Source organism: Aedes aegypti, chromosome 1, assembly GCF_002204515.2.
Source record: "Aedes aegypti strain LVP_AGWG chromosome 1, AaegL5.0 Primary Assembly, whole genome shotgun sequence".
In the NCBI taxonomy this organism is placed as follows: domain Eukaryota; kingdom Metazoa; phylum Arthropoda; class Insecta; order Diptera; family Culicidae; genus Aedes; species Aedes aegypti.
Window position 1 is genome coordinate 286,615,102 of NC_035107.1, and position 23,750 is coordinate 286,638,851.

The 23,750-nt window shown below is 39.4% G+C and overlaps 1 protein-coding gene across 1 annotated transcript in view; it reads right to left on the minus strand.

Moving 5' to 3' along the window:
- Positions 1-9,902: 9,902 nt before the first annotated feature.
- The window catches only part of LOC5575602, a 95,734-nt gene continuing 81,886 nt past the window's right edge, over positions 9,903-23,750 (minus strand). The window contains exon 5 of the mRNA XM_001662041.2: positions 9,903-10,520. Coding sequence (XP_001662091.2) covers positions 10,253-10,520 — 268 coding nt within the window. The 3' untranslated portion in view covers positions 9,903-10,252. The remainder of the gene's footprint in view (positions 10,521-23,750) is intronic.

Below are 23,750 nucleotides of genomic sequence, written 5' to 3' on the forward strand. Positions count from 1 at the left end.
CACTTTGCGAAAAAGGACCACGTGATTATTGAGCTGAAATCGAATTCAGGTTAACTTCTGCGTTCATGAGTCCTCTCATGGCGTAGTGGTAACGCGCCCCAACTAGAGATCGGGGAGTCGTGGGTTCGATTCTCACTGAGAAGACGTGTAACTTTTTCGCAAATCTTCACATCAATTTGTCCATCTAATCCAATTGCAAATTATATGTAATGTTTAGCTTTTCGGTAGTTGTTAAACTTCCACTCGGCTGGTTAGCCGTAAACCACGATTCATAATTAAAAACAAGTGTTAGACGAATATTTTTAAACAGACAATAGCGAGTCAATTTTTGTCACCTCAATCGATACTACGTTTCCCCTAGCCCAACTCGTAGAATAAGCATGATATAGTGGGGGAAATAAATTGGTATTATTTTCATTGTTTTGGTTTGTTTCAATCAAAAAATACTTGAAAGTGGGAGAGGAAAGCGTTCAAGTTTTCCCACAGCATGGCTTGGTTCGAACACCTGTAGAAATTCAACGTAGAACACAAGAAACAACTTGTCCGATAATCGCCATGATTGCACCTTATACGTTTTTTTGGCTATTTTCTGGTAAAATTTTCACTAGGAACCTTTTAAACTTATAATATTTTGTAAACTAATTGCTAAGACATCATGGTGTAATGAAACATCCATTTCTCAGAAGATGGTCCCACTAAAGAAGACATTTGAACATCTGTTTCAGCCCAGCACGTAAAGCCATGTAGATTCATCATAATAAATGTAAATCTCTTCTCGTAATTACAGCTTTCAAAAGATTTTCCTTGGCCTACAAAAACAGAAAAATTGTTTAATTAAATATATATATATATATATATATATATATATATATATATATATATATATATATTTTTTTTTTTGATTTACAAAACCAAACATGAAGACTTCTGACGTTTAATTAATTTTCAGCATAAAAAGCTTGCTTTGATTCTGCTATAAACTAAATTATAGTGTTGCCAATAAATGTCAGAAGAGGGTGATTCAAATTTTATGGCATGCTAGCGTAAAAAGCTGGATACGTATACCTATGGCGAGTGCAATCAATGAAAACATCATTTTATGTACAACAAAGAAACAAGTTTTCAATCGCTGGTGTTTTCTTCGAGTCAAGCGAAGAACAAGAGTATTAATTTAAGTGAAAAAATCTGGCGGCCATCTTGGATTTTGACGCCATCTTGATTGAATCTTAAGGATACCATACTGGAACAGAGCCTGCCTCTCAGCCTAATTCGTTATAAAACAAACATTTCTGCTTTTCAACAAGCACAAGCCTCTAAAAACACAGCATTGATGAATGAGCTCCTTCAGGTCATATTGTCCGCTTTCGAGAAGGCCAAGAAAGATAAAATGTTATTTTCATTTACTCCTGTTTCATATAACCAATGCAAATTATTCGATGTTCTCCTAAATTTGATCGGAAATGTAACATCAAGAGTTAAGCGATACTCACCATGTATTTATCTGCGTAGTAATATCATTACCCATTCGGCTCGAAATTCAAAAGTTCACGGCCCTTGGCATCCGACTCGATTGCCCCGCAAGAATCGAATGCCACTAAAAGCATTGATGAATCGCTTCCAGTGCGTACTCAATCTGATGAATATGATGCAATCATCCGCTTCGTCGATTTCCTCTCTCTTCCGACTGCGCATAATGTCCATCTAGGGTAAATGTTTCAATTTTCGACTCATTGCTTATTTTGAACTGGTCTACTTCCTGTATTCATGGTTTTATGCATGTATGTATAGCAGTCAAAAGTTCGACAGAGAATTCTTGAGTGTCAAAAATTGGATCTTTTCCTCGAACGATCCAATGGTGTGACATAAAATGCATAATGAACATAATTAATGAGGGCTTGTTTATCGACACCGCAGGAGCGTGAGCGCGTTTAACGGTCGATAAGCGTTGGGGGGTGTTTAAGAGCAATTTCGTTCAATAAATTGCTGTAAATTAACAACAGTTATTCCCCCGTCAACGATGATTCCCGTACACTATATAATTAACCAGTAACAAATGCACTATGGGACGCACTGGAAGCACGAAAGTCGCATGATGACTGAGGAGAGATCGGTGTATAATAAGAAACCATGCGTCTCCATAGAATGTATTTGCTTGCTATAAAATGATATTTTTTCGGGTGTTTTAGGCAAATAAATAAAGCAAAAATATCAGATTAATAGAAATATATACTTCTACTTTTAAACTTCAATCAAGTGCTAGTGGTTTTCGCACTGAAAATATCTCTTCGTATTTTATCCAAGATCTATTTCGTAAAACAATATTTCGTACATATTACGCTATTTTCATTCACCGTACGAATTGTTTGTACTTGACAGAAATTCTCGATCCAGTAAGTATATGAAATATTCGTAAAATGCACGAATCTCAATTAGTAGATATGCATTTTCGATATTTTTGCTTTTGTTTTTCATTCACGCTTTTCGCACTGGATGAAAATTCTCGAATACATATTCAAACAGACGTAAATCGAAAGAGTAAATAAAACTTAGATTCCACTCTGAACCAACTTGATTATCACTTTTATTACGTTTAAGTGTTAGAATTACGACGTAACCACAAATCAAAACAAAACAATACTTGAGTCAATCTTTCATTGTACAGTAGGGTGCGGCTTATTTTTCAAAAGTTCGCAAAACCAAAAATTCGTGTGCGTCATTGAAACCAAATCACATTCAAAGAGGAACCTCAAAATCTGAGCGTGTAGAAGGTGAATTTTCATGACCTTCAGAGAAGTAAAAATAACTTTGTTATATTTACTCCGATTTTAAATACCTTCAATATTAAATTTGTGGAAACTTTGTAAAACACCAATTTTGTGTAAAATCAAAACAAGTTTTAGTTAAAAGTAATTTATTCCAAATTTTGCCTCATTATACTAAAAATTTCAACTTTGTTTGAACATAACTTCATGATTACTCAACCGATTCCAAATCTTTTTACATGCTTTTGAAGATAATTCGTTTTCAAATCTTTCATACATCATGTTTTACTAAAAATATGTCTTGACCAAGTTATTTAGCAAAAACTGCACAAACACATGATTTTTCAACGAAAAATGATAGTTTTTTTTTTCAAATTTTTGTCAGTTAAATATTATCTCTAAAGCTGAAACTGGGTTTTCTCATTTGTTAAACCTTTGGGAAGCACTTTACAACAATTTTTAAATAGTTTTGAAACAACACTATGTTTGCATATGTTAAAAATATGTGCACTATTCAACTCATAATTAAGGCAAGTTGCTTTATAAATTTAAGTTTGTTAGAAAAAAGATAAATTTCCGAAAAAAAAACTTAAATAATTCAAAGGAATTTGTTTTTTTTTTTTGTTTAAAAATCATTTTTGGGTAGTTTTTGTGGAATAACTAAGTCGGAACCATTTTTTAGAAAAATGTGTTGTATGAACAGTTTGAAAACGATTTAAATTGATTCAAAAACATGTTAAAAGATTTGGAATCGATTGAGAATATATGAAATTATGGTCAAACAAAATTTTGTTTTAGTGAAATGAGGAAAAAATTTAATAGAAGTGTTTTTAACTAAGACTTATTTTGATTTTAGACAAATTTGATGTTCTACATAGTTTTCATGAATTTAATTTTGAATTAAATTAATGGTGCTAAAAGTTTCAAAATTGGTTGAAAAATACCAAAGTTATGATTACTTCACTGAAGGTCATTTTTTATAACTTAAATATTCTCCTTCAAGACGCTTGCGCCACCTCTGAATGTCAATATTTTTGGCTCAGATTTTGTGGTTTCTCTTTAGATGTCCCTGGGCTTGGAATTATATTTTCCAGGGAGCGATGGATTTTGATAATTGATCGCTGTTGTTAGTAGTTTTGATTAGATGTTGGGTGAATTTCAAAGTAATGCCAACGTTTTTATTACAAAATTTAGATTTTATCTTCTAACCTAAAAATTCTGGTTAAACTACTGTACTGTGCAGTTGAGCTGCACTACGCTATCACTCATCAAAATTACTTTCACTTCGGGAAAATATAATTTCAATATGGCGAGAAGATTACAAACTGATGGTGGGTTAGGAGCACAGTCAGACCCTTGAATGTGCAATGTGGGGTAGTAATTGGGAATGCCATTGACGGTTTGTAATCTTCTACGAGGTTTTCGAAAACCAACAGGGCGCGTGCACCGGGTTGCGGATAGGAGCAAAGGAAGATCAGTAGCATCTACCTAAAATAATAGAGCAAAAAGCCGTTCCATGATTAGGTAATGTTTAGCGATCTTCTATGGTGTTCCAGTACTATAAAATTCTTCACTCACTGGGAATTCTGGCCTTGATAATATCAATAGTGATAAAAACATAATATAATACCTAATACTTAATAAGTACAATGTAGCTTCAATGTAGTAATAAATGAAATAAAATCAATTTTCTATACTTGACAAGGTTTTGAAGACAATCAATGAGTGAAAGAACTACCTATTAGAAAAGCCACATCAGCTAAGGCTATACATATACAAATGTTGGTCATAGGGTCATGGCGAGCATTCGGTATGTACAGGGGACAGGCAAAATGATTGAGATAGGCAAAATTTTGCCCAAATTCAAATGCTTATAACTTTATGAAAAATGGATGAAATTGGATGCATCTGGAAGCAGTCGACGGCAAATTCGGTCCAGTTTTAGGAACTTTCTGGGTCATGCATATTGGCCACTGGACACCGGAGATGTTCCGGTTTTTCTGAGGTCATGTCCAAATGTCATTTTTTTCTGTCGCTTCTATTTTTGTGCGGTGTAAAGCTCGATAGATGTTTGCAATTTTCCTAGAAACTACAACTAATAGGAAGTTGAATGCCACCGGACGCATTAAGATTGGTTGGAAATCTTCAGAAATATGACCATTTCCGTAAAACTGGTTCTTGAAAGCATGGTCAGTCATGTTTGTATTTCCAATCATGTTAATATTATACGGAGCTATATCCAAGCGGACACTAACCTTAAAAATGATGATTCCTGCAGCATATTCAGAACCATTAGATGCACAGACTACACTATAGAAGGTTCCAAGTACCCTGGGGGAAGTGGTCAATTAGGAACATATCCGGAACCATATCAATATGGGCATCAAACTTCATGATTTTTAAAGGTTATGCTTTCCGAAGCATTTCCAGCATCACCGGCTGCCATGACCACTTTATAGTAGGTTCCAGGTGCCCCGGGGAATGTGGCCGATTCGGAACATGTCCGTTCATCTGTTTAGAATCACATTCTATCATAAACAGTAAGATCCATGGGACTTGGAAAATGGCGATCATTTTCAGAATCACATGATGTAATAACCACTCTATAGTAAATTCCAGGGGCTCCTAGAGATGTGGCCAATTCGAAACATGACCTCATCCCTCAGGGCCCATGGAACCAACTATACAGTGGTCGTATAAATAAGTTGCGCTGTAAATACTTCTATTAGCATCACCTTCAAAAATCTTGATGTTTATACCCATATTGATGTGTTTTCGGGCATGTTTTGAATTGGCCACATCCCCCGGGGCACCTGGAACCTACTATAAAGTGGTCATGGCAGCCGGTGATGCTGGAACTGCTTCGGAAAGCATAACCTTTGAAAATCATGAAGTTTGATGCCCATATTGATATGGTTCCGGACATGTTCCTAATTGACCACTTCCCCCGGGGTACCTGGAACCTTCTATAGAGTGGTCTGTGCATCTAATGGTTCTGAATATGCTGCAGGAAACATCATTTTTAAGGTTGCTGTCCGCTTGGATATAGCTCCGGATAATATTTACATGATTGGAAATACAAACATTACTGACCTTGCTTTCCGGAACCAGTTTTACGGAAATGGTCATATTTCTGAAGACTTCCAACCAATCTTAATGCGTCCAGTGGCATTCAACTTCCTATTAGTTCTAGTTTCTAGGAAAATTGCAAACATCTATCTAACTTTACACCGCACAAAAATACAAGCGACAGAAAAAATGACATTTGGACATTACCCCAGAAAATCCGGAACATCTCCGGTGTCCAGTGGGAAATATGCATGACCCAGAAAGTTCCTAAAACTGGACCGAATTTGCCGTCGACTGCTTCCAGATGCATCCAATTTCATCCATTTTTCATAAAGTTATAAGCATTTGAATTTGGGCAAAATTTTGCCTATCTCAATCATTTTGCCTATCCCCTGTATGTATTTCTATGACTGATTCTTATCTAATAGGGGCACTAGAAGACCACGCGGACAATTTCGAAACAAATTATTTTTATACATCGGTCTTACGATCCGAAAGGCTCAGCTATGCTGTAATGTCATTTTTTAAGCTATTCATTAGTGCCGTTTAATTGTTTATTATTCTAACAAAACTACATAATTACTCATTACTAATCACTGTTCCTATATTCTCTCTTTCTCACCTTCTTATCTGTTGCATGATTATGATCATTACTAATAATGCATGAGCATGCACAATAACAATAATTTCAGAATTGTAAGCAGTCAATGGATAACTGGATAGAATGGCTTCGAAAAGGATGCTCAAAACAGAATAATTCTGGTCAGGGAAGTATTAACATCATGAATAAGTAACACATTTCATTTTAATAATATCAAATATTATTATATAAATCAGCACCGCCAATCAGTGAACTGAATTATAATTTTATATCTGTACATGATAAAAACAGATAAAGTTTGTAAAGTTGTCATCATCAATTGAATTGCGTTCTTTATAGTAATGTTCAATCATTATCAAAAGCTCCTAAAGCTGCCATCAGCAGTTCTTAGCATCACTCTCATATTGTTATTACTTTATTGTTTATTAAATTTCTATAAAGCGATCAGCTCATTCTTTCTTACTTGTACAATTGTTTGGAATTTTAGTAAATCAAACCAAACTTCAAAACTCCAATTAAATTGCTCTCAGCACATTTACATTTTGCAGCATTAATCGCATTACTGTGTCAAGTCTTCTCCAACTTCCTATACCCTACCCCAACCCTTCCTATCATATCCGATGGTGTTCAAGTGGTCCGCATAGACTATTACGGCCATTACCTATCCCTGCCCCCGGCTTTGGACTGACTTGCGCTCTCATTGCCCCACCAAACGCTGCAAAATGAAAATGAAAAGATTTTGAGGTTTCTCTTTAGATGTGATTTGAATTCAGATGAGCACACGCATTTTTGGTTTTGAGAACTTTTGAAAAATAAACCGCACCCTATTGTATAGCGGTCTAGAACAGATTTACGCGGAAAAATGCATTTAGAGCTTTGAAATGCAAACAGTTTTCTACAAAGTTATTTTAAACTTAAGTAGATACCAACATTTTTTTGCATTTAAATTCGATTACATCGATGAGAAATGTGTAATAAATCCGATGTGAAAAAATATCTATTGTAAACATTTTTATTTTTTAATTTAAAACATAAATGGTCTTCGACAAAATTGTTTCTAAAAATAAAGCATTTTAAAATGTGTTATCTTGAACAAGAGTGATCCACAATATCAGATAAATAATTTGATCAACTTTCTTATTTGTTAAAAAACTGGTATTTAGTCTTTGGCAAAGTTTTTTGCCTCTAAAAGTTTCCCTGACCCTCACCGATTTAGAGCATTTTCCCCAGTCAACATAGGGTCAGGTCCGTTCCACTCTTGCTCAGATTGGGTACCACTTTTAGTACTGCATTTGGTCCCTCGGTAGTGCAAAAGGTACCCAAGTTTTACAGATTGCAGTACACTTTTCACGACATTCTAGATTACCTTATGAGCCATAAAATTTTTGGCAACTGCAAGGGACATGGAGGTCTTTAATTTGTCTTTGATAGGGTGGTTTAAGGAAACTACGTTTTTTAATTATAGTTTCCGTAGCACCACTACGGAGATCGAAGTGTGCGGCGGCTAAAACGGAAGCAAATATTTTATGCTCCGTCAGTTTTGTGAAAATTTTGAGATTTTTATTTATGAAAAACAGTTGGTGTGGATGTGCACTTATTTGGATATTCTGAAGAAGTTCGTGTTGATTCAAGTTTGTTCAAATAATAATAACTTTTCTTCATTTTTCTATATAAGAATACTGTTGATATCTATTTTAGTTCATTATTGAAGTTTTTATGAAAAAAAAATGTTGTTTTTCAAGGAATTTTACTAGATTTGAGTACATAGAAAATAATTTTCCCTCGAATGCCGTCAAAAATTATTTTGTTTGATCAGAAACATTCACAATCAAAGTGGGCGAAAAAATAAAACCATTTTTTAATAGAATGGTCATTCTGCACACATTTTCACTCTTCATAGATATCCTCCTTATCTCGATATCTCCCCATCTCGATGTGATTTTCAATCCAGATTTTCTCTCCGTATGTTGATATGCCCATTATCAAAAGTTACTAGACAAGATTTTAGGGATTCAAAACAATTTGCGAAGATGAAATAAAGTCTGTATGTATTTTCCTGGTAACGGAGTGATTTTAAATCTAGTATTAAACATTTGTTGTATGTCTCTATCTCTCCCTACCTCAATTGTCCCTTCGATATCGATAGTCAACTGTAATTTAAAAAAAAAAATAATAAAATTTAATTTCCTCTCAATCATTTCTGTTTTTCTCCAAACCGTGGGAATGTAACCTACGTCGATTCGAAAAAGTAATCGAGAATTGTTTAGTATTACGAAACTGATCGTTTGCTCTACGAAATCATTCGTTGTTTTCTGCAACAAAATGGTTTCGTAGACACATTTCGTAGAATGAATCAACTTACGATGACGTCACACTGCGACTTCCAGCGGGAAGAAAACCTGTACTGCAGGCCGTGTTTACAAATCTCAAGATGGGAATGATCGACCGCTACCGGAAGGAGAACACGCAAGGCCCAGACAAGCTCGGAAGGACCGGTATCGGTGGCAGCCACAGATCCCGTTTTATTCCTCTGAAGTAGAGTGGGTTGGTATTTAAGATTATTCTTATGTTTCAGGTACCTAAGTGAAAAAAAAAAACACAAAAAGCATTGTACAGTGCCTCAAATTCATATGCATACAGGGAACTGTTTTCACATCAAGTTGGTAGAAAGCTATCAAAAGATATATTGACTCCGAAATACGTCATCAATAATCAACCTTCATTATTGAGAAAGTATTTTAAATTTGATATATCATTTGATCAGTATTTACCAACTTGATGTGAAAACAGTGCCCTGTACGCATACTAATTTGAATCACTGTATTTGTACGAGCAAATCGTAGGTTTTGTCAGATGCACGAAACCATTTCGTCAAATGCACTAAAGCTCTAGCTCCTTTTACGAATGATTCGTACATTGCGTATGAATATTCGTTCTCAATACAAAATAAACGAATATCGATTACGAAATGTTTAGTACAATATAATAATCTTTGTTTGTTTTGATTTGGATCTTGAATTTTATTACGAAGCTGGTTAGGTACATTTTACGAAACTGTTTCGTTGCAGAAAACAACGAATAATTTCGTAGTTTAAACGAACGATTTCGTTATATAAAACAATATATATTTTCAGTGCGGAAACAAGAAATAAATAACATGCATTCAAGAACGGACAGACATCTGGTTATATGATAGAAGTGGTCTTTGGAAAGCTGGATTGGTCCTAATCCCGGTACTGTTTGTTATCCTTACTAAGCTATTCACAGTTATGAATTGCCGACGCAAATTTTGACATGTTCGGTATTCTTTAACTCCCTAATAGTTAACTTTTACTATATTGACTCTATTGTACAATGCAGTTAGCTGTGCGAAGCAATCGAATATCCTACGAAACCATCTTATTTTAGGCTCCTAGTAAAACTAGTTCTAACCTATCATTTGTTAAACGTCATTGTAGCGTTTGTTGCTCCGTATGCTCTTTTTGGCGTACGATCCTGACTATGACCTAAGACTTCTTCATTTCGTTCGACAGTTATACCAATAAAATATACCATCCAATAATATACATATTTCGCTCACATCAGTTGTCTTTCACTTCGTCCAGTTCTTCGCGCGGAATCGAATAAAAAACTATCTCCGAACTGGTCGTAAATATCACCGTCTCGCGGTGCCTCGACAGACCGTTATTATAAAAAAATGTCTCGTTTCCCAAGGTCATTCTGCAACTCTGAGCCAAAATAAATTCCATTATAACGGTCTAGCGGAGCACCGTGCGTCTCACTATAAAAATAAACCCTAAGCCTCCTACGATCCACCCTCTTATCGCCAAACCGCCGAAAGCCGCGCCATCACTGGAAGCAGCATCACCATCGCAGCAAGCGTCGCCACCAACAAAGTTGGGCTCCTTCGATGATGATGATGCCGGCCAGAGGCCCCGGAGCAGATCTCGCTCTCGATTTTATCACAGTTGAGAAAGTGCCGATCCGTGGACAGCAGTTTGGCAATCTTCCGCAGGAAGACGGCCGAATCGGGCTTGCACTTGTACTTGGCACTGGTAAAGACACAGTTTTCGTAGCCGTAACGGGCGCTAGAATTGTGGGAAGAGAACAAACCAAAACGGGAAAAAGATGGGTTAGATATGTGGAAATTCCAGCGCTTGTTTCAATGGAACTGGACCAGGAACTAAAGGGAATGGAAACCATCATTGAGGTGAAATGTATTCCTTTCAAAGGATTTGGTTGATTGAGAAACGGCTTTGCTCTATAAATTTTACTTCTTGGGAAAAAGTTTTGCTTCTGATTCTGGACTTGCATCGATGCACTTGAGTGAAGCTTTTCGAATTGAAATTTCAAAAGGGGAATCAAGAACTGTATTAACAGAAGATTTCTATTGAAACAAAATAATCTCCCAAAAAACAGAAATATTTACACTAGTTTATTTATCCAAAATATCAACGGTTAAAAACATTTGAAAAAAATTAAGCTGTCGGTTTTTAAATTTTTTGGACAAATTTTCACCATAAAAAAATCTTCAGCTTCTTCAAAACAGTATGGTAAGTCATCATTGGAAAAAAGTTTCTCGAGAAAACTTTTCCTATTTTTGATGAAAAATTTTCAAGCTTCCTGATAAAACTATACTAGTTTTCAGGAGGAAGCTATCACGGCTTTCAGGGAATAGCGTTTCCAAGCTTCAAGCAAAAGCAGCGTTGCAAACCTTCCATATTTATCTGAAATATTCCAGGTTTTTGAGGCTCAGTTTTACAAAAATATATTAATTCTGATAAAAATTTGTAATGATTTTGTAAAGTTCTCCACATACGACATATACAGTAAAGATTTCTTCCAGAGAAAAAAATCCTAAAACCATTCAGATTTTTGTGTAAACGACGTGGCATCCCAGGACGAAAGACTATAAAGTTTTCGAAAGTAAGCTTCTCTAGCTTCCTGTGGGAAGCTTTTCCAGCTTTCAGTGTGAAGCTTTTCCTAATTCCAATGGAAGCTTCCAGTGGGAAGCTTTTCCAAATTCCAGTGGGAAGCTTTTCCTGCTTCTAATGGAAGCTTTTCCTGCTTACAATGGAAGCTTTTCTAGCCTCCGGTGGAAGATTTTCCAGCTTCCAGTGGAAGATTTTCCAGCTTCCAGTGGGGAGCTTATCCAGCTTCCAGTGAGAAGATTTTCCAGCATTCTATGGGAAGCTATTCCAGCTTCCAGTGGAAAGCTTTTCCAGCTTCTAGTGGGATGCTTTTCCAGCCTTCCAGTAAGAAGCTTTTTCTGCTTACAATGGGAAACTTTTCTAACTTTCAGTGGGAAAATTTTCCAGCTTTTTCTGCTTACAATGAAAACTTTATCAGCATCCAATAGGAAGCTGTTTCTGCTTCCAATGGAAGCTTTTCCAGCTTCCAGTGGGATGCTTTTCCAGTTTTCTGTGGGAAGCTTTTCCAGCTTCCAGTGGGATACTTTTCCTGCTACCAATGGAAGCTTTTCCAGCTTCTAGTGAAAGATTTTCCAGCTTTCAGTAGGAAGCGTTTCCAGCTCCCAGTGGAAGCTTTTCCAGCTTCCAGTGTAAAGCTTTTCCAGCTTCCAGTAGGAAGCTTTTCCAGTTTGCAGTGGGAAGCTTTTCCAGCTTCCAGTGAGAAGCATTTCCAGCTTCTAGTGGGAAGCTTTTCCAGCTTCTAGTGGGAAGTTTTTCCAGCTTCCAGTGGGAAGCTTTTCCAGCTTCCTGTGGGAAGCTTTTCCAGCTTTCAGTGGAAGATTTTTCAGCTTTTAGTAGGAAGCTTCTCCAGTGGGAAGCTTTTCCAGCTTTCAGTGTGAAGCTATTCCAGCTTCCAGTGGGAAGCTTTTCCAGCTTCCAGTGGGAAGCTTTTCTAGCTTCCAGTGGGAAGCTTTTTCTGCTTCCAAAGGGAAGCATTTCTTGATTCTAATGAAAAGCTTTTCCAGCTACCAGTGCACATTGGTCTACTGAATGAAATTAAGTGGAAAAAATTAATTACTTGAAAAATATAAGAGATAGGGTTTTGGTGTCTTCTGAACATTTGTTTGTCTGGTCAAGGCGCGTTATATGCAAAAGTGTCCTAAGCGCCAAATTTCAATGCTTTTGAAATTCGCTCTCAAACTTTTTTATTTTAAAAGATAGCGCAACAAAATGTTCTACAATATTGAAGATTATAAAAAATATGAAAACTTTGTAGAACATCATTTTTTTCTATATCTGATAGTTTTAGTGATATAGGTCACTTTAGAACTTTATGGTCAAAAATTGCTTTTTCCTCAATACTAACGAAAATATCAATTTTCCAGGCCTCACATTTTCTCTGAAGACGTTGTTCATCGAGAAAGTCCTTCGAAGTAAGTGATCCTGCGAAGTAAGCAGTACAGTGCCCATTTCAGAACCTCCACTGCACACCGGAATCCCTCTTTTGTTGATGATGGTGGGACATGCTAAGACCTGCGGTGTGTGCACCAACGGTGGGACGACCGCCTCGATGATGGGGTGTGATATGTGTGATTCGTGGTTCCACCCTAACTGCATTGGTGCAAGCGAAACCAATATCGAACCGGACAAGACCTGGAGATGCAGTCGCTGTGCTACAGATGGCGAAGTTACAGAACCGGCAAGTGCGTGCAGTCTTAAGTCGAATCGAAGTCCGGCTAGCAGCCAAGCGCGTAAACAATTATTGATACAACAGCTCGAAGAACAGCGTGCCCTGAAACTGAAGCAACGGGCCGAGGAGGACGAAATCCGTAAACGACGCACAATGGTCGGAAAAAAGTGAAGTTTGGCCAAAACTATTTTTATCGCCTTAATCGATGAAATATGTAATCTGAATATGTTATTTGGTGTTTTTGTTGTTTCAGAAGGGGTTATTCACAAATTACGTAACTTTGAAAAAAAGATTTTTTTAAATTAAAATTGTTATCAAACTGAACTGAAAGCACAAATTTTGTTTATATTTGATTGAGTTTGATCAAAATGTGTATGAATAGTGGTTAAATATATTTTAAATAAACTTTGTATGAAAAATATCATCAAAATATATGTAAAATATTGAATTATTCAAATAGCTCTAACTTGCAAATCAGCAAATTTCTGCAAAAATTTTAAAGGTTTTTTGTAAGATCTAAGGATGCTTTTTGATGTGCAATATTCGAACTGGCGGCGACATGACGCGACAAGAGTTGTTTTTCACATTCAAAATCACCAAAATTACTTAAGTGTAATATTGAATAGTATTGAAACTTAAACCAAATATTTTTTTCCATCCTCATGCTCGATAAAAGTGTTGAACCATAGGCTTTCAGATAGTAGGTAACTTTGGGGAAATATTGCATTCCTAAATTATAAATTTTGTGCTCTATTTTATTGTTACATTTTTCAATTTTTTGACTTCAGCTGGTTTGCAGTCATGAAAATCATAGAAATTTAAATTTTAGTTCAATTTCAATTAAGGATCATAATAATATAACACATGAGGTATATTTTAAAACTAAAAAAATCATAAAAATCTCAAAAAAGTTTTTGGTAGTTTTGGCCGCCCCTTTATATGGAGCCCGACCATTGTGCGACGAGCGGAAGAGGACGAAGCCTACCTTCAGCAGAAGCTGAACATTATCTTGGAGGAAGATGATGACGAAGAGAAAATGAGCCGTTTGAGCAGTCGCGCCAGCCGTAAGAAGGTCCTAGATTGGCTAACTAATGAACAATCAATCGGAAAAGCTCCCATTACTGGTTCATCCATTATCAACGTCAACCAAACGCACGGAACTCCAGTCACGGTATCTGGGCTACAAATCCCAGGAGCTGTGGTTACAACATCTAATACGATGGTCGTGCCAGCATCTACATCGACACCGAATTCGGAAACCAACGGAGCTCCCCCACCCGTTTCTCATGCAATAGTGCCGACAGAAGCGACTACTACAATGTTGGATGCTAGGAAGCCTATGTTAGCATTTCCGGTAACTCGGGCAGGCATCACGGGTTACACCGCACCGCCAGAGCACCAAGTGAGTGGTACATTTGGTAATATTGCAAATCATCCGGAAATTCACTCCACAAAAACACGCGTAAGACCTGCCTTGCCGGCAATTCCAACTGGTTCAAATTATGCTTTTGGGTCAATCCCGTCGATAATGCCGCTAACGACACAATTCGCCACCGGTCTATCACTTCGAAGTTTACCTGCTGGTCAACCATCGATGGGTTTCTCGGCTGGCGCTCCGGCAATTCAATCAACCACGATTTTCTCCGGCGATGTGGCATCACGCTTTAACCAAATTCCTCCTCTATCAGACCCAACAGCCGCAGTACATTCTCGACCAACTATAATTTCGCAAGATCCGGTGCCACCAAGACCAACACCAAGCTCAGTGACATACCAACCGAATCACGTTCCACAGCCTGGAGTTTGTGACGAACAGCAGCAGTTGGGATTTCCATACCAATCGGTGCCCACTAGTGCGCAATTAGCAGCACGCCAAGTAATGCCCCGGGAATTGCCCGTCTTCTCCGGTGATCCGCAGGACTGGCCGTTGTTTTCTAGTTCATTCTATAACACTACGGCAGCGTGTGGGTTCACAGACGCTGAGAATCTGGCTCGACTCCAACGTTGCTTGAAGGGGCACGCGTTAGACTCAGTGAAAAGTCGCTTGTTGTTGCCAGAATCAGTGCCCCACGTTATGGAGACACTGAGGAAATTATATGGACGCCCGGAAGTCTTAATTCACACTCTGATGCAGCGGTTGCGCGAAGTATCATCTCCAAAAGCCGAGAATCTCCAATCAATCATAAACTTTGGAATGGCTGTTCGTAACTTGGTGGACCATATGTTCGTGGCACAGCTGGTAGACCACCTCCGAAATCCGATGCTGCTACATGAGCTAGTAGAAAAACTCCCACCGCAACTAAAAATGCAATGGGCGTGGTATAAACGTATGCAAACCGACGTCAACTTAGCGACGTTTGGTGAGTTCATGACCGAACTTGTGGATACCGCATCAGATGTAACACTTCCATCGCAAACACAACTCCAACAGAGTTTAAACAAGGCGGGCCGAGACAACCATAAACTGTATGCTCACGCAGAAGCCGAAGGTAATCCAAATATGACAGCTACTAGCCAGCTTAGACGTTCACAAGTCACAGAATCAAGCAAACGAGCTTGCTGGTATTGCTCTGACGAGGCGCACGAGGTAGCTGGCTGCCCGCAGTTTAAGTCTTTAGATTTGGATGGACGATGGAAAGTGATTCGTTCGAAGGGCCTTTGTAGAACATGTCTTATTCCACACCGTAGATGGCCTTGTCGTTCATTAAAGGAATGTGGGGTTGATGGTTGTCGACTACACCACCATGCTCTACTTCATTCACCAGCAGCGTCTAACGTTGCCGTCGACCACCATTTGGCCTTGCAGAATCATCACTCGACGCTGAGCATTTGCCTTTTCCGCTATGTTCCAGCGACGCTCGAAAATAACGGAAAGAAGGTGGAAACGTTTGCGTTTTTAGACGACGGGTGTCAAACTACGCTTATGGAAACTGAATTGGCAACAGAGCTAGAAATCTATGGACCAACGGAAACACTCTGGCTTGGATGGACCGGAAACATTTCTCGTGAAGAAAGGGGTTCACAACGAGTCAATGTGAACATTTCCGGTAGAGGGCTAAAAAGCAAGTTTAAACTGAGCAACGTGCGGACTGTACAACAACTGAAACTGCAGGGACAGACGTTACATTATGATGAGTTACAGAAGAGGTATCCACATATGCGAGGTCTCCCACTGTACAGCTACGTGGATGCGACACCAAGGATCATTATCGGCATTGAACATGTGCAGCTCCTTACCACTCTCAAAGCACGAGAAGGGCGACCGAACGAACCAGTGGCCGTCAAGACACGATTAGGCTGGTGCGTATATGGCAAGCAGGCAGGAGAATGTGAGTCAGTTGAACGGCTGCATATCCATACAGAAAAGCATATTGAGAATCATGAGCTGCACGAATTGATGAAGCAGTTTTTTGAAGTCGATGAAGCAGCAGTAGCCTCGCCGATCGAGTCCGCGGATGACATTCGGGCCCGGAACATTCTGGAACGTACAACACGTAGAATAGAAGGAGGATTTGAGACTGGCTTGCTGTGGAAGTATGATCAGCCAACCTTTCCCGATAGTTATCCATTGGCACTCCACAGACTAGAATCGTTGGAGAGGCGTTTCAACAAAGATCCAGAATTGCGGGAGCGAGTGGTATCCCTAATACATGAGTATGAGAAGAAGGGGTACGCTCACAAAATTACTACAGAAGAGCTAGAGTCAACAGAATCCAATCGGGTGTGGTACCTACCTATTGGAGTGGTGCGGAATCCGAGAAAGCCGGAGAAAATTCGCTTGATTTGGGACGCTACAGCACGAGTTCGTGGTCTCTGCTTCAATGACATGCTGTTGAAAGGACCAGACATGTTGACTTCATTATTCGACGTCTTGCTTCGGTTTAGACAGAGATCCAGGATGACTACCTCGATAGTGTAGATACTGTCGAAGAAGCCGTGCAACTGGTGACAGACGTCAAGCACGTACATGCAAAAGGTGGATTTGAGATCCGCAATTTTTCGTCCAATTCGGTTCCCTCAACTACGTCGCGTGATCAAACGCGTCGCGAATTCTTGTCAACGGTGCAAGGTCAAGAAAGCTACTCCGCGTCCACCGATGATGGCACCGCTTCCTGAATTCCGACTGACACCGAATATTCGGGCATTTAGCTACACCGGCATTGACTACTTCGGTCCGCTCTTGGTGAAGGTGGGCCGCAGCTTGGCGAAGCGCTGGGTAGCGCTTTTCACGTGCCTCACTACACGTGCAGTGCACTTGGAAGTTATACATAGTCTTTCAACAAAAGCATGCATCATGGCAATCCGTAGGTTTGTAGCCCGAAGAGGTTCTCCAGCAGCAATCTACTCCGACAACGGGACATGCTTCAAGGGGGCCAGTAACATATTAGCCAACCAAATTCAAGGCATACACGAAGACTGTGTAGTTACTTTCACAAACGCAAGGACAACATGGCACTTTAACCCCCCGTCCGCTCCCCATATGGGCGGATGCTGGGAGCGAATGGTTCGCTCAATCAAGGTAGCAATGGCGGGAATTGCAGAGTACCCTCATCATCCAACAGACGAAGTGTTAGAAACTGTTGTACTGGAGGCGGAATCTATTGTAAATTCGCGACCGCTAACGTACATTCCGCTTGACGACATGGAGCAGGAGGCCTTAACACCAAACCATTTTCTCCTGTACGGCGTTCAGGGGGTCGTTCAACCTAGATCAGTCTGTGAAATTGAAGGTGCAACACTACGTGATAGCTGGAAACTAACCCAGTGTTTAGTTGATCACTTTTGGAAGCGCTGGGTCCATGAATACCTGCCAACAATAACCAGGCGCACCAAGTGGTTTCGGCCAGTCAAGCCATTGGAACTAGGCGATTTGGTACTAGTGGTGGACGAGAATAAACGAAATGGGTGGTTGAGAGGACGGATCATCGAGGTGAAGCGCGGAAGTGACGGACAGGTGCGCAGCGCAGTTGTGCGCACCAAAGATGGGACACTCACCAGACCAGCCGTCAAGCTGGCACTGTTGGACGTTCGTACTATCGACGATCAGGATATAGAAGAGAGAGCGCCGGTACTACACGGGGAGGAGAATGTTGCATACCGTTCTTAACAGACAAAGCGTAACGTGAATCCCGAGCGCTCCCTTACATGAACTGTCAGCAGAACGACGGGAACAATAGGAAATCGCGGAGCGAGAGATGCGTGTGTGTACTGGTCGACTATGTTCACCATGATACATCGGCGTATGCTGTAGAATAGATGAGAAGCCAGTTAATCGCATAAATTTAGTGATCGGTAGCATCGGGTAGAATTGTGAAAGCCAAATTTAGCTGTTTATTAACCGGTATCACGGCAGCCTGGACTCTGCACGGTGATATACAGTTCGAACCGATTGTGACACCAATTTGTGGGCAACCCAGAAAGACAATTGAGCGCTATAGTGTAGAACCAATATTTGCTATAGAGTTGTAAGTGATAACATAATTTGTTATGCCTTAATATGAATTCATTGCTGATAGTAAAAGCTGTTATTTCTTATGATCGATCCAATTATTCATTTTGTTCTCTTCAGCCATGATTAGGATCAATGAAAATCGTGTTGAAATTGAGCTGAATTAGTTTGCCTTGCGGTTTCTTGAAGAGCAGAAGAAACACTTAATGTAAGCGTTAAATTCAATTGTAATCTTTAAAAAACTAATGAAATCTAATAAATTTCAGCTTAAAAGCTGGGAAACATCCAACCTGCTAAAAAGACAGTTTTCTTCCTTGGAAACCCGCAAACTCGAACAGACGTCATACCTCTAAAATTTTCATATGAAAAGATATAAGCGTTTTTGTAGTTTTTTCACCCACTTTTACAAGCGTAACATTTCAAAATGGCGCAAGTGAAATCAAAAACTTTTCCCGTTACTTGAATAAGCATATCTTAAAGTGCATTTTAAGAAAATATCGTTAATATCGTTAATAATTACAGAGATTTTCGTTCTTTGCCATAAAATACCGTCAATGGAAGGAAAACTCGACGAATTTAAATGAAGTCCTGCCAATATAAGCTAAAGCTTTCACTAGATTGGACAATGCCAATGCAGTTGCATTCTCTTTTTTTAGGTTTGTGTAGAACATTTTGTTGCGCTATCTTTTGAAATAATAAAGTTTGAGAGCGAATTTCGAAAGCTATAAAATTTGGCGCTTAGGACACTTTTGCATATAACGCGCCTTGACCAGACAAATAAATGTTCAGAAGACACCAAAATCCTATATCTTATATTTTTCAAGTTGTTAATTTATTCCACTTAACCTTCCGCGGATGTTAAGAAAAACAACTTAATAAGATACTGGGGTCATTATGACCCAGAAATGTATACCCCTATAATTCAGCGAAATATCAACCGAATAATGAAATTTATGCCGCAATCGAAAGATATACTCCTCAAGATTCTGATCACTACCTGGAATACCGGTTCCGGATCCAGTGGCCACCGGGAATCGGCTACGAAGGGGACCATGTTGGCCACGTGGAATTTCAGTATACTCAGTCCAGAAATCTGCAGTCATCACCAAATTGTATAAGATGCAGGCCATATAGGAATGTACTGTCTTCAGCAAACTTGCTTCGGGGACCAAGAACTTCCACATGGGATACAATTTAGTTCAGAACTCGACCACCGCGTGGCGCTAGCGTCGATACGAACTTCCGGTAGAGGCTAATTATGCGATAACTCGAGAATGCGAACACATAGAAGGATGCTGTCTTCGGCAAAGTTGCTAGGGAGGATAAGCACTTCCTCATGAGATACAATTTAGTTCAGAATTCGACCGCTGCGTGGCGCTAGCGTCGATATAAACTTCCGGTAGGAACGAATTATGCGATAACTCGAGATTGCGAGCACATAGAAGGATGCAGTTTTGAGCAAAGTTGCTCAGGAGGATAAGAACTTCCTTTTGAGATACAATTTAGTTCAGAACTCGACCGCTGCGTGGCGCTAGCGTCGATATGAACTTCCGGTAGAGGCTAATTATGCGATAACTCGAGATTGCGAGCACATAGAAAAATGCTGTCTTCGGCAAAGTTGCTCAGGAGGATAAGGACTTCCACATGAGATACAATTTAGTTTAGAACTCGACCACTGCGTGGCGCTAGCGTCGATATGAACTTCCGGTAGGAACGAATTATGCGATAACTCGAGATTGCGAGCACATAGAAGGATGCAGTCTTCGGCAAAGTTGCTAGGGAGGATAAGCACTTCCTCATGAGATACAATTTAGTTCAGAATTCGACCGCTGCGTGGCGCTAGCGTCGATATGAACTTCCGGTAGAGGCTAATTATGCGATAACTCGAGATTGCGAGCACATAGAAAAATGCTGTCTTCGGCAAAGTTGCTCAGGAGGATAAGGACTTCCACATGAGATACAATTTAGTTTAGAACTCGACCACTGCGTGGCGCTAGCGTCTATATGAACTTCCGGTAGGAACGAATTATGCGATAACTCGAGATTGCGAGCACATAGAAGGATGCAGTCTTCAGCAAAGTTGCTCAGGAGGATAAGGACTTCCTTTTGAGATACAATTTAGTTCAGAACTCGACCGCTGCGTGGCGCTAGCGTCGATATGAACTTCCGGTAGAGGCTAATTATGCGATAACTCGAGATTGCGAGCACATAGAAAAATGCTGTCTTCGGCAAAGTTGCTCAGGAGGATAAGGACTTCCACATGAGATACAATTTAGTTTGGAACTCGACCACTGCGTGGCGCTAGCGTCGATATGAACTTCCGGTAGGAACGAATTATGCGATAACTCGAGATTGCGAGCACATAGAAGGATGCAGTCTTCGGCAAAGTTGCTAGGGAGGATAAGCACTTCCTCATGAGATACAATTTAGTTCAGAATTCGACCGCTGCGTGGCGCTAGCGTCGATATGAACTTCCGGTAGAGGCTAATTATGCGATAACTCGAGATTGCGAGCACATAGAAGGATGCAGTCTTCAGCAAAGTTGCTCAGGAGGATAAGGACTTCCTTTTGAGATACAATTTAGTTCAGAACTCGACCGCTGCGTGGCGCTAGCGTCGATATGAACTTCCGGTAGAGGCTAATTATGCGATAACTCGAGATTGCGAGCACATAGAAAAATGCTGTCTTCGGCAAAGTTGCTCAGGAGGATAAGGACTTCCACATGAGATACAATTTAGTTTAGAACTCGACCACTGCGTGGCGCTAGCGTCGATATGAACTTCCGGTAGGAACGAATTATGCGATAACTCGAGATTGCGAGCACATAGAAGGATGCAGTCTTCAGCAAAGTTGCTCAGGAGGATAAGGACTTCCTTTTGAGATACAATTTAGTTCAGAACTCGACCGCTGCATGGCGCTAGCGTCGATATGAACTTCCGGTAGAGGCCAATTATGCGATAACTCGAGATTGCGAGCACATAGAAAAATGCTGTCTTCGGCAAAGTTGCTCAGGAGGATAAGGACTTCCACATGAGATACAATTTAGTTTAGAACTCGACCACTGCGTGGCGCTAGCGTCGATATGAACTTCCGGTAGGAACGAATTATGCGATAACTCGAGATTGCGAGCACATAGAAGGATGCAGTCTTCGGCAAAGTTGCTCAGGAGGATAAGGACTTCCTTTTGAGATACAATTTAGTTTAGAACTCGACCGCTGCGTGGCGCTAGCGTCGATATGAACTTCCGGTAGGGGCTTATTATGCGATAACTCGAGATTGCGAGCACATAGAAGGATGTTGTCTTCGGCATAGTTGCTCAGGAGCATAATGACTTTCACATGAGATACAATTTTGTTCAGAACTCGACCACCGCGTGGCGCTAGCGTCGATATGGACTTTCGGTAGAAATTACACAGATATTGTCCGTGTATCAGAATCATAGTCCCTACTTCTTCAAACTAGAGAATCAAATGAATGAAGGATTATGAAACAAATTGTTCAATTCGACTTCATTTTTTTCCTTGTCTCGATCATTGTCAGATCATTCTCTGCAACTGGGAAAACCGAGACTTGTCACTTTCAACAAGGTTTAAAATGTAACAAGGACTAATAAGTGTTCCTTCCATTACTCGAACATCCTCTTCGTTTGAAGCAGTCAGGACCAGGGTTCACTGGTATATCTTTTCTTCATAACGCACCACGAAACTATGACGTACCCGCGTTATGGGTCATTTAGAAGTATGCTGTCTTCCACAAAGTTGCTCGACCACCCGTTGGATTTGTATATCCGATAGAGGTTAATTATTAGAGGGGGGTTTCACATTTTTGAGCCCAAACACGACCCGTACCCGAATTGCTTTATTTTTTTTAAACCCGGACCCGACCCGTACTCAGACCTGACCCGAACTTGAAAAAAAAATCCGCTGTTCAAATCCGAATCTGACTCGAAACCTTAACATCGTTTCTGATGCATAAGGAAGCTTTTTGGTTGTTACTCTTATCATAACTCTTACTAAAGTCCACCTAAATCCGAATTTTTACAAGCCCGATTCCGACGTACTCGAAAAAAATGTTCTAGCCTTCAAATCCGTCCCGAACCATTCGAGTTCGGGTTTGAAAACCCGAGACGCGACTTATAGAAGGATGCTGTCTGCAGTAAAATTGTTCGAGAGAATAAGGAATTAGTCATGAACATACGTTCAAAATTTAACCAGCATGTGGTGCTGGCGTCTATAGGGGAATTCGGGGTAAGACCGACACCCTAAGCTTATTGATAAAATTTGTGTGCTTTCGCTTGTCAAACGAACCTAAAATTGTTGTAGAATCACATATTGGTTATAAATCTATCAATCCTTGCGATCGCTGGATGATATATTAAGCTTATATAGTGATTTAAATCAAATTGAAATTTCATCCTTTTTAGGTGAGACAATTCGTCCCCTTAATGCTACAACTAGATAACTCGAAAATCAAAATTTTGGGATGTGCCACTTTGAAAATATGACCGTTTTACAAGGTGACGGTTAATCGCAGAGGATATGGTTGAAAAATAAACTTTAACTTGTGTATTTTGAATCACACACTTATGAGCTGTAAGTATTTTACAGATCTAATTAATAAAAATGTTTTGGCATATTGAAGTCAAAAATTTCAAATTTCGACTTATCTAGTTGTAGCATCAAGGGGACGAATTAAGAGTGCGGGTAAGATCGACACCCTGTTGGGGTAAAACCGACACTTCCATTTTGAGTAGAATTTATACGTTGTGAACATCACCATCACAATGCATATTTAAAAGAATGCTTTAAACGTGACTTTCGACATTTATGACCCCTTACTCCAAAGGATTAATCACATATTACGTAAATTATTGAGGAGAGGCCAAAGATCCACTAAATATATGTGAAAATTTCAAAAGCCCCATGCTAAGGTTACAAAGTTGGGGTGAATACACATGGATATAATTAATTTGTGTTCATGGAATGCTTACGAAGATGAAGTTTTAGCGAATGATTGGTTGTGGAAATAAATACTGTTTTATTACAACAAAACAGAAAAGTGTTATTATTTTTAGATGATAAAAACTGTCGAACCTCATAGTTTGTAAATAAACAATAAGATCAATTTATGTGAAAACATTTCAAATTCTGTTAATTCTGCAATTTAAAATGAGAAAAATTTCTTCAAGCTTCATCAAATTATTTGAAACGTGATAACATAAAAATATTGTTTTAATACTTAATGATAGCTTGTGGCAAGTCATATAGTG